Consider the following 15,202-nt stretch of genomic DNA (forward strand, 5'->3'; position numbering starts at 1 on the left):
CTTTTTTTCCAGAGAATATGAATGATCACATCAAAACTTTTCTCCACTCATGGTTAGTGGTTGGGTGAAGCCATTTATTGTCAAACTACTGTGCTTTCTCTTTTTAAATCATAATGACAACCCAAAACATCCAAATGACCCCGATCAAAAGTTTACAAACCCTGGTGATTTTGGCCTGATAACAAGCACATAAGTTAACACAAATGGGTTTGAATGGCTACTAAAGATAACATCCTCACCTGTGACCTGTTTGCTTGTAATCAGTGTGAGTGCATAAAAGCACTAAACCCTGAGGAAGTGGAACATCAACAGTAAGGGGAAGAATAGCTAGCAAAAAGATACAGCGAAGGAGCAATCAGAAAGGTAGGAAGTAGTGATGAGCGAGTATACTCGTTGCTCGGGTTTTTCCGAGCCTGCTCCGGTGTCCTCCGAGTATTTAGGCGTGCTTGGAGATTTAGTTTTCGTAGTCTCAGCTGCATGATTTGCGACTGCTAGACAGCTTGAATACATGTGTGGAATGCCTGTTTGTTAGGGAATTCCCACATGTATTCAGCCTGTCTACAAGTCGAAAATCATGCAGATTAGACAACGAAAACCAAATCTCTGAGCACGCCAAAACCCAAGCAATGAGTATACTCGCTCATCACTAGTAGGAAGAGAAAAAGTAGAGAACAGTGGACTAGAGGCCGATAGTGTGGAACATAGTAAGGAGGAGCTAGTGATCAAATGCTGTCGAGAGATCCAGGAGAATCACCCGGGGGTAATGGCTATTACATTTAGTTGTAAGTAGATTGTTAGAAACTGTAGTAAGGGCAGTTTCTGTAGAGTGTAAACAGCAGAAACCAGATTGTAAGGGGTCACAAAGGGAGTTAACAGAGATAGAGGATTAAAATAGTGGAAAAGCATTGCAGCAGTTTAAAGATGAAGAGATGATTAGAGACAAAACTGTAGTTAGCAGCGTAGTTTCGGTTTAGATTTTTTTTTTTTTAGCAAAGGGATAATTCCGTCATGTTTCAATGAAGAGAGAAAGACACCAGAAGAAAGAGAGGTTAAAAATTTTAGTTAGGTGGGCAGGGTATAGGGTCAGTGGCACAGGTTGGAGGGGAAGAGAGAGCCTTGGTAATTTCTTTTCTTGTAACAGGTGGAAAGTGAGTTTGAGGTGTGGGGGGAAAGGGACGCAAGTTCTGAGCGGATTGTGCAAAAATGACCGGAAGGATATGGTTGATTATTTCTAGGAAATAAGGGGACAGATTATCAGTGCTGAGGTTGGTGACAGTGGTCTGAACTTTAGTACCATATATACTTGTGTATAAGCCGACCTCCCTAATTTTGCCACAAAAAAACTGGGTTAACGTATTGACTCGCGTATAAGCCTAGGGTGGAAAATGCAGCAGCTACTGGTAAATTTCAAAAATAAAAATAGATACCAATAAAAGTAAAATTGAGACATCAGTAGGTTAAATGTTTTTGAAGATCCATATTGAATCAGGAGCCCCATATAATGCTCCATACAGTTCATGAAGGGCCCCATAAGATGCTCCATACAAAATACACCCCATATAATGCTGCACAAAGATGCTCCATAGAATAATATGCCCCATATAGTGTTCCATAGATTATGCCCCCATAAGATGCTTCGTAGAATATGCCCCCCATAAGATGCTCCATAGATTATGCCCCCATATGCTGCCCCATATGCTGCTCCATAGAATATGCACCCATATGCTGCTCCATAGAATATATACCCCCATATGCTTACCCATAGACTATGCCCCCATATGCTGCCCCATAGAATATGCCCCCATATGCTGATCCAGAGAATATGTCCCCATATGCTGCTCCATAGACTATGCCCCCATATGCTGCTCCATAGACTATGCCCCCATATGCTGCCCCAATAGACTATGCCCCCATATGCTGCCCCAATAGACTATGCCCCCATATGCTGCCCCAATAGAATATGCCCCCATATGCTGCCCCAATAGAATATGCCCCCATATGCTGCCCCAATAGAATATGCCCCCATATGCTGCTCCACAGAATATGCCCCCATATGTTGCTCCACAGAATATGCCCCCATATGTTGCCCCCGTATGCTGCTCCATAGACTATGCCCCCATATGCTGCTCCATAGACTATGCCCCCATATGCTGCTCCATAGAATATGCCGCCATATGCTGCTCCATAGAATATGCCGCCATATGCTGCTCCATAGAATATGCCACCATATGCTGCCCCATAGAATATGCCCCCATATGCTGCTCCATAGAATATGCCCCCATATGCTGCCCCATAGAATATGCCCCCATATGCTGATCCATAGACTATGCCCCCATATCCATAGACTATGCCCCCCTGCTTCTCCACGGTCTCACTTCCTGCCTTCAGCGGTCATGTGGTACCGCTCATTACACTCATGAATATGCGCATATTCATGAGTTTAATGAGCAGTACCATGTGACCGCTGAAGGCAGGAAGGGAGACCGTGGAGAAGCAGGGGGGGCTGCAGAGACCGCGCCGGGGGGGGGGGTTATGATCTGTGACACCCCCGCTCTCCCTCCCCCACCAACCCCCCAGGTATATGACTTGTGTATAAGCCGAGAGGGGGACTTTCAGCCCAAAAAAATGGGCTGAAAATCTCATCTTACACACGAGTATATACGGTAATAGGAAAGAATTGGCTGAAAGCCACAGCCAGCTCACTAACAACCACACTGGTGAATGGAACTTCGTCTTGACAGAGCGTGGTAAACATCAGAAAAATGGAAAATTGGCATTCCAGCTCATTAAAATCACAAATCGTTATTAATCCATAAAAATAAACAATGACAAAAACTCCTGATAACCTCTAAAAGGGTGTAAACAGAGGTGTACAGCGACGCGTTTTGATCTATATATAGATCTTTATCAAAGCTAAACCTCATGCAGAAACAGGAAATCCTTATAGTACTAATGGACCAATCAAAAAAATTCCCTGATGTCAGATGAATATTGACAAGGTCCTGAAAAATTAACTAGTGACACATTAGATGAGTGAAATCACACATTGTACCGAAAAAACATATACATAAGTACTGAAAATAAATATAATATATCAAAATGAATACAAACACATAAAACCAATTGAACTTCAATAATGAAACGTTATTTTGTGGCGTCTATTAAGGCCATTTGGAAATCAAGTATCCAGATTGTAGATTGCGTTTTCTCAATTTTTTCTCAAGATTTTGAAATTCTAACTCCATATCTTCCTCATACCTTAAAGTCCGGTATTGCAGACACATCGATCCCCCATATGATGAGGATATCATCCATGTATCTGCCATACCAGATCAAAACCTGAAGATACGGGTTATGTGTGGAATATATGTACTCTAAATTCCAAAATGCCATCACAAGATTGGCCAATGACAGGGAGTATTTAGCTCCCATGGCTACGCCAGCTCTTTGTAAGTAGAAACTTCCATCAAATGAAAAAAAGTTATGAGTCAATAAAAAATACGGCACCTGTAAAATAAATTGAATCAAATCTTGTGAATAATGGCTAGAATTTTCAAGATGAAAATGCAATGACCGCATAGCTACATCATGGGGGATACATGTACATAACGAAATGACATCATAACACAAAACAGGTATAGTTCCTAGACCAGGTTTTGTTTTTAGAAAAAAATTCTCAAAATATCTCTAGAGTTGTTAATATACCCCACTAATTTGCATACCAAGGGTTGAACTTTAGGGCCCAGGAGGAAGTGAAAAGTTTAAAAGTCGTTTTGGATTGTCAGCTAGTGCTGTAATAAGGGTGATTAAACAGACTTGTTTGGCCAGATGGAGAGCAGACTTATAAGTTTTGAGAATGAACTTATGTCACGGCCCCCGTTGCTCCCCGCTGTACTCACCCGGCCGATCCCGCGCCGCAGCCTGGCTCCTTCCCTCAGCCGCGGCGTCTGGTGTCCGGTCCGGTGCGCAAAGCATGCAAGGACGTCGCAGGCCGCGTCCTTCTCCCTTCTCTATTCTCCGGCGGTGCCCTGACCCGGAAGCACCGCCGGACCAATGGGGGCTGCTTCCAGGATATTTCAGGCCGCCTTCCTGTAACGGAGGCGCCTGATCGTCGTTCTGCGACCTCATGTTAGGCCCCCGTGCCTCTGCTCCTTGCACTGTGCCGGTTCTCTCATTGTCTGTGCTTTCTTGCAGTCTGCCTGTGCCTGTGTCCTATTCCATCCTGCAGTCCTACTCCAGTCCTGCCTGTCTGTGCCTGATTCCCGCTATCCTACTCCGGTCCCGTCTGCCTGTGTCCTATTCCGTCCTGCAGTCCTACTCTGGTCCTGCCTGTCCATGCCTGATTCCGGCTATCCTACTCCGGTCCCATCTGCCTGTGCCTTGCTCCGTCCTACAGTCTTACTCCGGTCCAGCCCGTCCGTGCCAGATTCCTGTAGTCCAACTCCGGTCCCGCATGCCAGGATTCTTGCAGTCCTACTCTGGGCCTGCCTGCCATGCCTGGTTCCTGCTGTCCTGCTCCAGCCTCTCCACCCGAGCTCCACGCCTGTTCCCGTGCTCGTGGTACCAGGTACTCACTCTCGCTCCAGTCCATCCGAGCCGCCCCTCTTGGTACCGGCTGCTCTTGGAACCCTTGGGCCTGCTCCTAACGGTCCCTGTATAGGGGTCGGTTCCACCTGGTGGCTTGCCCAGGGGCCCCTCAGTGCCACGATCCAGAGGTTCACTCTTGGAATTCCGCCTTGCCTAGTGGAACGCTTACAACTTATAGTGGATGAAGTCTTGTGCTGAAAGTAATTTTCTCCACTGACGATAGGCACACCTTGAGCAATGCTGGATAATGTGTTTGCAGCGTGTGCCAGGGTTGCCTTTGTCTGAGTTGGACCGTTTTGTGTATAGCAGGTGCTGCTACATGCAAGGTGCTCTGAAATGTATTATTATAATGTGACCATGCTGAGTCTGGACAGGAGAGGGAAGAGATTGGAGCTAAAGATGACTGTAGATTGTTCATAAGCTGCTTGATATTGATGGCACCTTTAATTTTCTGTATGAACGCTAAGTGTGGGTGTCCTGTGAGATGAGACAGTTCTTAACACAGAAAGAAAGTTGTGGTCACCGAGCAGGAAAGGGGAATTAGTAAAGCCATACACTGAGCAGAGCTGGGAGAAGACCAGGTCCAGAATTTTCCACATTCTCATGTGTAGAATTAGTAAGTTATGAAAGGCCAAAGGAGGAGGCGAAAAAAAAAAAAAAAAAAAAAGATGAGCGGCAGATGGAGAGAGTGGATTATTACAAAATGAACGCAAAACCTTATTGAAAAAAAATCTTACATACATATCTAACCTAAAGATGGATATACCCTGATCTAAGAGCAAAGAAAGGGAAATGCATGTTGGTTACAAAGACTCCTCTTTACCATTCGCCTTTTGACTTTCCTTTTTAGCTGACACTCTTTCAATGGAATTTTTAAAAAGTGTTTGTTTTTCTTCAATTTTCCATCTCCCAAGGAGGATTCTATTTTTTAAGTGGATGTTTCCTGCCAGCGTGAACAAAATGCCCTCTAGGATGACAGAAGCGTGCTACTCTAAAGGGGGTTTTACACATAGCGATATCGCTATGTGTGATACTTACCTCCGACCGGCTCCGCCGTTGGTTATCGCTGATCGCGCGAGATCGGGCGGCTCCATTTCTCGTCGTCAGCTTCCTGCTGTGTGAGACGAGCGACGCGGGCGGGAGGACGTCTTCATCGCTGTGTGTGAAAGGTGAGTATCGTGCGCTGCGTCGCTGCTGCATCGCTGTGAGATCTTTCTGTGTGAAAGCTCACTAGCGATCATTTAGCGATGCACCAGCGATCCTGACCGGGTCGGATCGCTGGTGCATTGCTAAATGTAAAAGGGCCTTAAATGCAAAGTGTGCTGCCCATACTTTTGTCTTGGAGCACAACTGATTTGCTAGTCAGTATCTTACATGAGAACGTAGCTGTAACAATTAGTAAAAGTTTCCCTGAAACCTACATTGTGTGCCAATCAATACATTCCTATGGGGATACTACTAAATTTTCATGTAACCCAGGCAATCAGAACAGGGACAATTGCAACGGAGAAGTAATTGGGTTTCATAATGAAGGATACAGACAAAAGTTAACACGTCAGAATAGAAAAAACTGCTAAGGCCGAGCTGCAGAAAGTGTTGGAAATGTGGCTAAAAGAAAATTAGAGCAGCACTTGGCAACAAAGACTGTGAAAGATTAAGGGTGACCTGCCGGTAGAAGTTCTAGATCAACGTTGGCCCTTCACAGCCCGGCATACTAGCATAGCTTGGATTTACAATCTGGTGCCATGTGATAGAATATAGGACAGAAATGAAATACTACACCTTGCGAGCTATGGGTTCCTGATTCTCCATAACGGTGTACCAGCTGACAAGCTTGTTCCAGCCCTCGGTAGGCAACAGAATGTAATCAAGTTCATCAATAAGATGCTCCTTGAGAGACTGCGTATCAGTGTCTGTGAAAGAGACTGTCAGTATTTAACTATGAGAAACCAAACCGGTAACAGATATAGATATATGCAAACACGCACACACACACACACACACACACACACTGACAAGCCGACACCTTCATGTATTACATCAATTTATATCACGACAGAAGCCCATACTGCACGTTATGGGATGAAGACTGCTTAGGGATACAAGACCACTGTTTGTGGGAGACCGTTTAAGTATATTTTCATTAAAAAAAAAAGTATTTTGCAAAAGATCGCAGAGACACCTATACAGTAGCATGCTATTGCCATTAGCTTCCATTGTGAAAAAAAATACGGTAGACTTCTGGAAAAGTGAATCCTGCTGTGCATTTCTATTCTGTTAAATAAACAGGAAAAAAAACAAACAAACAAAAAAAACTATTCAATCGTATGTCAGCCCCCACCCCGATGTCAATGGAAGTCAATGACAATGCTACTCTGGCCTTTTTTTTGCAGTATACTTTGCAAAGTAGCCAATGAGCAGTACCAATATAGCAAACATATGGTGTAACATTCTAATAAATATGAAAATAAACACATATATAATATGTATACGGCTAGGTATTGTCTCATATATTCAGAAATAGGGAATGACCTTTAAGGAGTCCAGAATTATCAATAGGACCTGGATACACATTCTGATCTCCCATCTGGTACTTGTCCCAGCTGTCAAACCCCACATATTTCTTCCACTGCTTGAACCAGCGACTATCAATCAAGTACCTAAAATAATAAAAGATTACAAAAATAAATGTTGGAGCAAATACGAATCAGATGGGCTACAGCGAAACAGAACATTGAAAAGAAACCACTTGACAAGATAAAAAGTTCTCTAGAAATGTCAAAATGTGAAAGCAATAAAACTTACTATTTTTTTAAATTTATTTTATTCATTTATATAGCACCAATAATTCCACAGCGCCTTACAGACATCATCATCACTGTCCCCGATGGTGCTCACAATCTAAATTCCCTATCAGTATGTCTTTGGAATGTGGGAGGAAACCGGAGAACCCGGAGGAAACCCATGAAAACACGGGGAGAACATACAAACTCCCTGCAGATGTTGTCCTTGGTGGGATTTGAGCCCACGACCCCAGTGTTGCAAGGCTGCAGTGCTAATCTCTGAGCCATCATTCTAATGTACTTTAATCCTGAATACTGCCTTTTGGTCTGATGTCAGTGAGCTGGCTGTCTGGCTCAGTTCATAAGCTAAGCCAGCCCCCTTCCCTAAGGGCCCCGTCACACATCGCGACTCACCAGCGATCCCGACAACGATATCAACGTGTCAGGATCGCTGGTGAGTCGCTACATGATCGCTGGTGAGCGGTCAAACAGACCGCTTCACCAGCGATCAGCACCAACGACACCCAGCGTCGCTGTGTACTTATTTACCAGCGCGCTGATGCAGGGAGCTGGTAACTAGGGTACACATCGGGTTTCTAAGGGACATGCGTCACTTAGAAACCCGATGTGTACCTTAGTTACCAGCTCCCTGCATCAGCACGCTGGTCACTAAGGTACACAGAGGGTTTCTAAGCACAGCGCAGTGCTTAGAAACCCTGCGTTTACCTTAGTTACCAGCTGATCGCTGGTCTCCCGCCTGTCACACGCAGCGATGCGTGCTGGCCAGCGGGAGACCAGCGACCAAAAAAATGTCCAGGGCTTTCCAACAGCGATACCGGCAAAACTTGTGACTCAGCAGCGATCTCGATAGCGAGATCGCTATGTGTGATGGGGCCCTTAGTCTCTGCAAAAGATGCAGAAACTACTGTATAACACAAATATTACCATGACAGTAGTTAATTATGAAAATGGATAGAACATACTGAAGGTGTTAGTTTTGCAAGTTATTCAACAACTTAAAGAAACTAGGATTCGGAGGTATGTATCACAAAATCGGAGTCCTGCACCTATAAAATACAATGTGAAATTAATCAGCAGTATTTTCAGTCCATTAAGAATAAGCTATAGGTACACATCTAACCAGTTCCAGAGGTCTGTAAAATGTCAAAAGGTATTGTAAGGCAAGCGGAATAAAACAGCTCAGTATAGGCTTCACTGAGAGTGGACTGGCACACAGGATAACAGGTGAATCACCAGGTGGGACACTCTGAAGGACTACTCGGCACCTTCATATTCTATAGACAGACAAAGGGTAGGATTTCATCCTTTATTTAAAAAGGTATTCTCCACTGTTACAGAAGCTAATATTAATGGGGTCAGGAGCAGGTCAGTATTTCTATACTCAACTGCATGCTGAGAGCCCTTTCAACTAACTACCCAATTTTTCTATTATATAAAAGCATAAGCTAAGATTACATAAAAACCACTAGAAGATCACACAGTATTTGCCATCCTCAGGCTTTGCCTTAACACCTTTCCTAACATCTTATGCTCCCTTTATGCAAATGTAAGAATCTGTCAGCAGAATCACCCCTCCTAAACCGATTATGTGGGCATACAGGTCATAGAAAGCTGAATAAAATTATACCTTGATCTCTGCGATCCGATGTCTTATTCCAGAGAAAGTCAAGTTTTTCTTACCTGCAAATGAGCTGTTAAGCTCTATGGGTCGGACACAGATCTCCCCGAGTATCTGCTTCCACGGCTTATTTTATATGAAAAGGGATGTTACCAGTGTGAGAAACGTAGAGAGCAGACTGTCACTCATTACATGTCTCACACTGGTAATATCTCCTTTCATTTAAAATAATCTCTGGAGGCAGATTCTCAGGGAGATCAGTGTCCGGCCCATAGATCTTAACAGCTCATTTACACATTAAATATGTATATTTATCTGGAACAAAACATTGGATTGCAGATCTCAAGGAATCATGTCACGTGATCGCGGGTCAAATATGGGTTGGCATGACAACCAGAGGTCTCCTGCTGACCTCTATGGTTGTCAATGCCAGCTTACTATGAGCTTCGCCCGGTGGTCGGCACTCATAGCAAGTAATTCTGCTACATACAGGTGATCTGATCACCGCCAGTATGTAGCAGAGCCAATTGGGTTAGGGCAGCTTCTAGTCTCCTATGAAAACTATTGACGCATGCCAAAAGAAAAAAAAAATGTTTTTAAAAACATAAAAATAATAGAATATAAAAGATGACATCACCTCCCTTTTGCCCCATTCAAAATAAAACAATAAAAAAAATCAAATGTACACATTTGTTATCGCCGTGTTCAGAATCACCCGATCTATCAATAAAAAAAAGGATTAACCCGATAGCTAAACGGCGTAGGGAAAAAAAAAACCCTCAAAACGTCAGAATTACGGTTTATTGTCGCCGCGACATTGCATTAAAATGCAATGACAAGAACATATATGCACCAAAATGGTATAATTAAAAACGTCAGCTCAGCACACAAAAAATAAGCCCTCACCCTACCCGAGGTCACGAAAAATGGCTCAAATTTTTATTTTTTAGCAAACTTTGGAATTTTTCTTTACCATTTAGATAAAAGAGAACCTACACGTTTGGGGTCTATGAACTCGTAATGACCCAAAACAAAAAATTTTGACCTAAAAAAAAAAAAAAAAAAAAAAAAAATTGTTATGGCTCTGGGAAGAAATGGAGCAAAAAATAAAAAATGCAAAAAAGGAAAAAAATATATATATATATAGCTCTGGTCATTAAGGGGTTAAAATGAATCTAAGTTTCCATTATGTACATTATATACAGTCATGGCCGAAAGTGTTGGCACACTTGAAATGGTTCCAGAAAATGAAGTATTTCACCCAGAAAAGTATTGCAAATACACATTTTTTTATATACGTTTATTTCCTTTGTGCGTATTGGAATAACACGAAATGAAGGCAAACAGGACAGAATTTGACAGAAAACCCTAAAAATGGGCAGGACAAAATTGTTGACTCCCTTTACTTAATATTTGGTGGCACGCCTTTTGGAATAAATAACTGCTTCCTGTAACCAGCAACAAGCTTTTTACACCTCTCAACTGGAATTTTGGACCAGTCTTCTTAGGAAACTGCTCCAGGTCTCATACTTGGAGGGTGCCTTCTCCCAACAGCAATTTTAAGTTCTCTCCACAGGTGTTCAATGGGATTTAGATCCGAACCCACTGCTGAACACTTCAGAACTTTTTAATAATTTTGCAAAAATTTCTACATTTCTGTTTTTTTCAGTCAAGATGGGGTGCAGAGTGTACATTAATGAAAAAAAAATGAACTTTTTTGAATTTACCAAATGGCTGCACTGAAACAAAGAGTGAAAAAAATCGTAGTTACTTACCGATAACGGTATTTCTCTGATCCCATGACGGCACCACGGAGAGAGAGGGATCTGCCCTCAGGGACAGGAAACCTACAGATGAAAAAGGCGGTACCTCTCTCCCACATCAGCTGCTTTACAGAGCATTACACAGAACTCTCAGCTGCAACTCAAACTGTTATAAAAAAAAATCCAACATTAATCAAATTAAGCTTAACAAAGGCACCGCGTGGCTAAGTAGTAACACTAACTCACTCTTATGTGCACACCTGTGTGTGTGAAAGGGAGGGGATGTACGGGTGCCGTCATGGGATCAGAGAAATACCGTTATCGGTAAGTAACTACGATTTTCTCTTTCCCCCATGATGGCACCACGGAGAGAATTACAAAGATTGTACATCTAGGGAGGGACCACCGCCTCCAGAACCCTTTTCCCAAAGGTGAGATCTGAAGAGGAGGTCAAGTCTAGACGGTAATGTTTGAAAAATGTAGAGGGGGAAGACCAAGTGGCAGCTCTACATATCTGATCTATTGAAGCGCAGGCTTTCTCTGCCCAGGATGATGCCACTGCCCTGGTTGAATGGGCCCTTACGTCCTCTGGGATGGCCGCCCCGCAGGAGGAGTAGGATAAGGTGATGGCTTCTCTTATCCACCTCGCCAGTGTGGACTTCGATGCCTTCTGCCCCTTCCGAGGACCCTGAAAACAGACAAACAGAGCCCTATCCTTCCTAAATTCCCTCGCGGTTGTCAAATATTGGACCAGGCATCTTTTTACATCTAAAGTGTGTAATATCTCTTCTGTTTTGTTTTTGGGATCGGGACAGAAAGAGGGTAGGGAGATTTCCTGAGTCCTATGAAAGTGTGAAGACACTTTGGGGAGATACGCTGGATCAGTTCTAAGAATTACCCTATCATCCAGGATTTGCGTGAAGGATGAGTGGGCCGACAAAGCTTGTATATCACTAACGCGGCGGGCAGAAGTTAAGGCCACTAGAATGAGGTCTTAAGTGACAAAATTTTTAAGGGAATTTCCGTTAGGGGTTCGAAGGGAGATTTGGTTAGAGCATTTAGCACTAGGTTTAGATCCCAGGGTGGGGTGGTGTGTAGAGGGATCGGTCTAGATCTACTTGAGGCTCTAATGAATCTCTTAACCCATATATTTTTTGCTCCCAAGGCCGCCACCTGTACTTTTAAGGTGCTGGTAGCTAACCCCTTCTCCAACCCCCTTTGTAGGAATTCCAGAATTTTATCTACAGGGATTTCGCCCGTTGGGTCGGAACCTGACACTGATATGAATTTCTTCCACACTTTGCCATATGCTTTGGTGGTTACTGGCTTTCTACTCTGTAGTAGCGTGGTTACCAAGTTTGATGAGAAGCCCCTGATGCTTAGGAGCTCCCTCTCAAAAGCCAAGCTGTCAAGTGTAGGTTTTTTATGTGTGGGTGATAAACTGGACCCTGGCATAACAGGCCTGGATTTTCTGGTAGAACCCAGGGGTCTGTCACGGACATTCTTCTCAGCCAGGAGAACCAAATTCTCCGTGGCCAGAAGGGCGCTATTACCACTACTGTTGCCTTGTCCTCCCGTATTTTCCTCAGTACTAAGGGAATGAGAGATATTGGGGGGAAGGCGTAGGCCAGATGATAAGCCCAGGGTATCATGAAGGCGTCTAGGGCTTCTGGGACCCCCCGGGGATCGATTGAGCAGAAGGTCTCCAGCTTCCGGTTCTGACTGTTCGCAAATAAGTTTCTCTCTGGTTGACCCCAGAGTTTCACGATCTGGTTGAAGACTAACCAGCTTAGTTCCCACTCCCCCTGTTTTAGACGTGTCCTGCTTAAAAAGTCTGCCGTTCGATTTTCTGAACCTTTTATGTGAAGGGCTGTCAGGGATTCTAGATTGTGTTCTGCCAGGTGGAAGATGGACTTTGTTACCTCCATCAGTGGTCGAGACCTGGTACCCCCCTGGTGGTTTAGGTATGCTACCACTACTACCTGGTTGTCCGAGAAGACCCTTATGTGATGGGAACGTAGTGAATCTAGAAAATAAACGAGGGCTAGTTTCACTGCCAGCAGCTCTTTCATATTGGAGGAAGCGGACTCTCTTCCCTGATCCCAGGACCCCTGTGCCACCTGGTTGCCTAGATGTGCGCCCCACCCCCAAGGACTTGCGTCCGTAGTTAGGATCTTTGTTTCAGGCAATGCTAAAGCAACCCCCTTGGCTAGGCTGGCTGGAGCTGTCCACCACGTTAAGGAATGCCTTGTTTCTGGCGAGATGTTTAACTGCGTGTCTAAATTTCCGTGTAGGGAAAAGTCTGCATCTAATATTTCCCACTGCAAGCCCCGGGTATGGCTCTGGGCCCATTGGACGGCTGGCATGCAGGCTTGTCATAGACCCCAACAGTGACATGGCTTTCCTCAGGGTGGTGTTCGGGGAAGCTATCATTTGAGATGCCATTTGTGTCATTTTTTTGAACCTTTGCCTTTGGAAGGTAACATTTCTGCTCGATTGAGTCCAGTGTCATCCCCAAATACTCTTGCACCTGACTTGGTACGAGTCTGGACTTGGGCAAGTTCAGCATCCACCCTAGGCTCCGTAGTGACTTCATGGCCAGGTCCAGAACTGCTGTGTGCAATGGTGAAAGGTGACCCCTATTATTAATAGATCGTTCAGGTACGGGACTATCAGAACGTTTTGCTCTCTTATGTGGGCCATTACCTCTGCCATAGTCTTCGTAAATACCCTTGGAGCAATGGCTAGGCCGAAGGGGAGGGCTCTGAACTGAAAATGTTTTAACCCCCCCCTGAATCGTCACCGCTACTCTGAGGTATTTCCTGTGATCCCTGTGAATAGGCACATGATAATATGCGTCCCTCAAGTCTAATACGGCCATGAAGCAAGCTGGGGGAAGCATTTTTATACAGGATTTTATCGTCTCCATTTTGAAGTGCTGAACTTCTAGAAATTTGTTCAGCTTTTTTGAGATTTATAATCACCCTGTACGAACCGTCTGGCTTCTTGCGAAAGAAAAGAGGGGAGTAGAAGCCTTTGCCCCTGTCTTGGTAGGGGACTTCTTGCAATACGTTTTTCTCCCTTAGGATCGCTATTTCCTGTTGTAGGGCCAGCTGCTCTTGTGATGTCCTTTGAGGGGTTATCACGAAGGAGTCGTTTGGTTGGGAAATGAATTTTAGCCTCAGGCCTTCCTTTACTATGTCCAGTATCCAAGAACTTGCGGATATTTTTTCCCAGGCCTGGAGAAAGCAGGATAGTCTTCCCCCGACCTGGGGGAGTACCTTCATTGTGGCTTTTTGTTGTCGGGGGGCTTGTTAAACATAAAGCCCTTATTTTTATTTCTCCTATCCTCCCATCCTTCTTTGTTCCCTCTTGGGGGCTTCCGTCGCATGAACCTTCTGTTCCGAAAAGGCCGTTTGTATGCCTGACTGGGGAACCCGGGGAAAGATTTTTTCTTGTCCCCTGCCTATTCCAGGATGTCATCTATGTTGGTCCATATAAAAATTCCCCCTCACACGGGATTGCACACAATTTGGTCTCTGTCTGTAAGTCTCCCGGCCAGCATTTCAGCCATAAGGCGCATCTTGCGGCATTTGAGAGGGCGGCTGTTCTGGCTGCCAGTCTGGTTGAGTCTACTGATGCATCCGCCAGGAAGGCTGCTGCCCCCCTCATCACAGAAACTGACCTCTGCATTGTATCTCTTGGGACTTTCCCCTTTATCTGTGACTCTAAGTGATCTAGCCAGACCATTAGGGCGCGCGCCGTGCACGTGACTGCTATGGCTGGCTTTAGCCCCCCTGCTGCCGACTCCCACGTATTTTTTAAAAAAGGCTTCTGCTTTTTTGTCCATTGGGTCCCTCAGGGTGCCCATGTCCTCGAAGGGCAGGGCAAATTTTTTAGAAGCATTTGCAATTGCCACGTCTAATTTAGGAGCTTTACTCCATGAGGAGCAGGCCGGGTCGTCGAAGGGGTATTTCCTCTTGGGTGTCAAGAGGACTTTTTTGTCTGTTTTTTTCCATTCCCGTTTAATTAGGGAATGGATTTTCTCATTGACAGGAAAAGCTCTCCGTTTTTTTTGTTCCAGCCCACCAAACATCAGATCTTGGGCTGTTTTCTTAGGCCGTTCATCTACTAACCCCATCGTTGTCCTCACCGCTTTTACTAGGGTGTCTGTTTCCTCGATGGGGAAGCAGCTATGCCCCCCTACTGAGGATGATGATTGGGAGGATGAGGAGTTACTTGAGTCCGACAGTTCGTTTTCTGACTCGCTAACACTGGACTCTGGCGACCTACGCCTGGACCTACGTTTCTTTTTTGAGGATCTAGCGCCCTTAAGGGCGTCTTCGACCTGGGTCCTTATCAGGGTTTTGAGATCTGAAGCAAATCTCGGGGATTCCTCCTGAATTGTTTGCTCTATGCATGCCGCACAA

The 15,202-nt window shown here is 44.6% G+C and overlaps 1 protein-coding gene across 3 annotated transcripts in view; it reads right to left on the reverse strand.

Moving 5' to 3' along the window:
- USP15 (ubiquitin specific peptidase 15) overlaps window positions 1-15,202 on the reverse strand; it is a 135,488-nt gene that overhangs the window by 100,237 nt on the left and 20,049 nt on the right. Inside the window, exons 2-3 of one of the 3 annotated variants that reach the window (XM_073541517.1) lie at window positions 7,120-7,247; window positions 6,370-6,512 (exon numbers count right to left, since the gene is read on the reverse strand). The exons of 1 other annotated variant lie outside the window; for it this stretch is intronic. In XM_073541517.1, coding sequence (XP_073397618.1) covers window positions 6,370-6,512; window positions 7,120-7,247 — 271 coding nt within the window. The remainder of the gene's footprint in view (window positions 1-6,369; window positions 6,513-7,119; window positions 7,248-15,202) is intronic. One more of the 3 variants, XM_073541518.1, reaches the window with a different exon arrangement.

The sequence above is a fragment of the Dendrobates tinctorius genome, unplaced genomic scaffold (genome assembly GCF_039654945.1).
Source record: "Dendrobates tinctorius isolate UK_male_01 unplaced genomic scaffold, ASM3965494v1 ptg000122l, whole genome shotgun sequence".
Taxonomy (NCBI): Eukaryota; Metazoa; Chordata; class Amphibia; order Anura; family Dendrobatidae; genus Dendrobates; species Dendrobates tinctorius.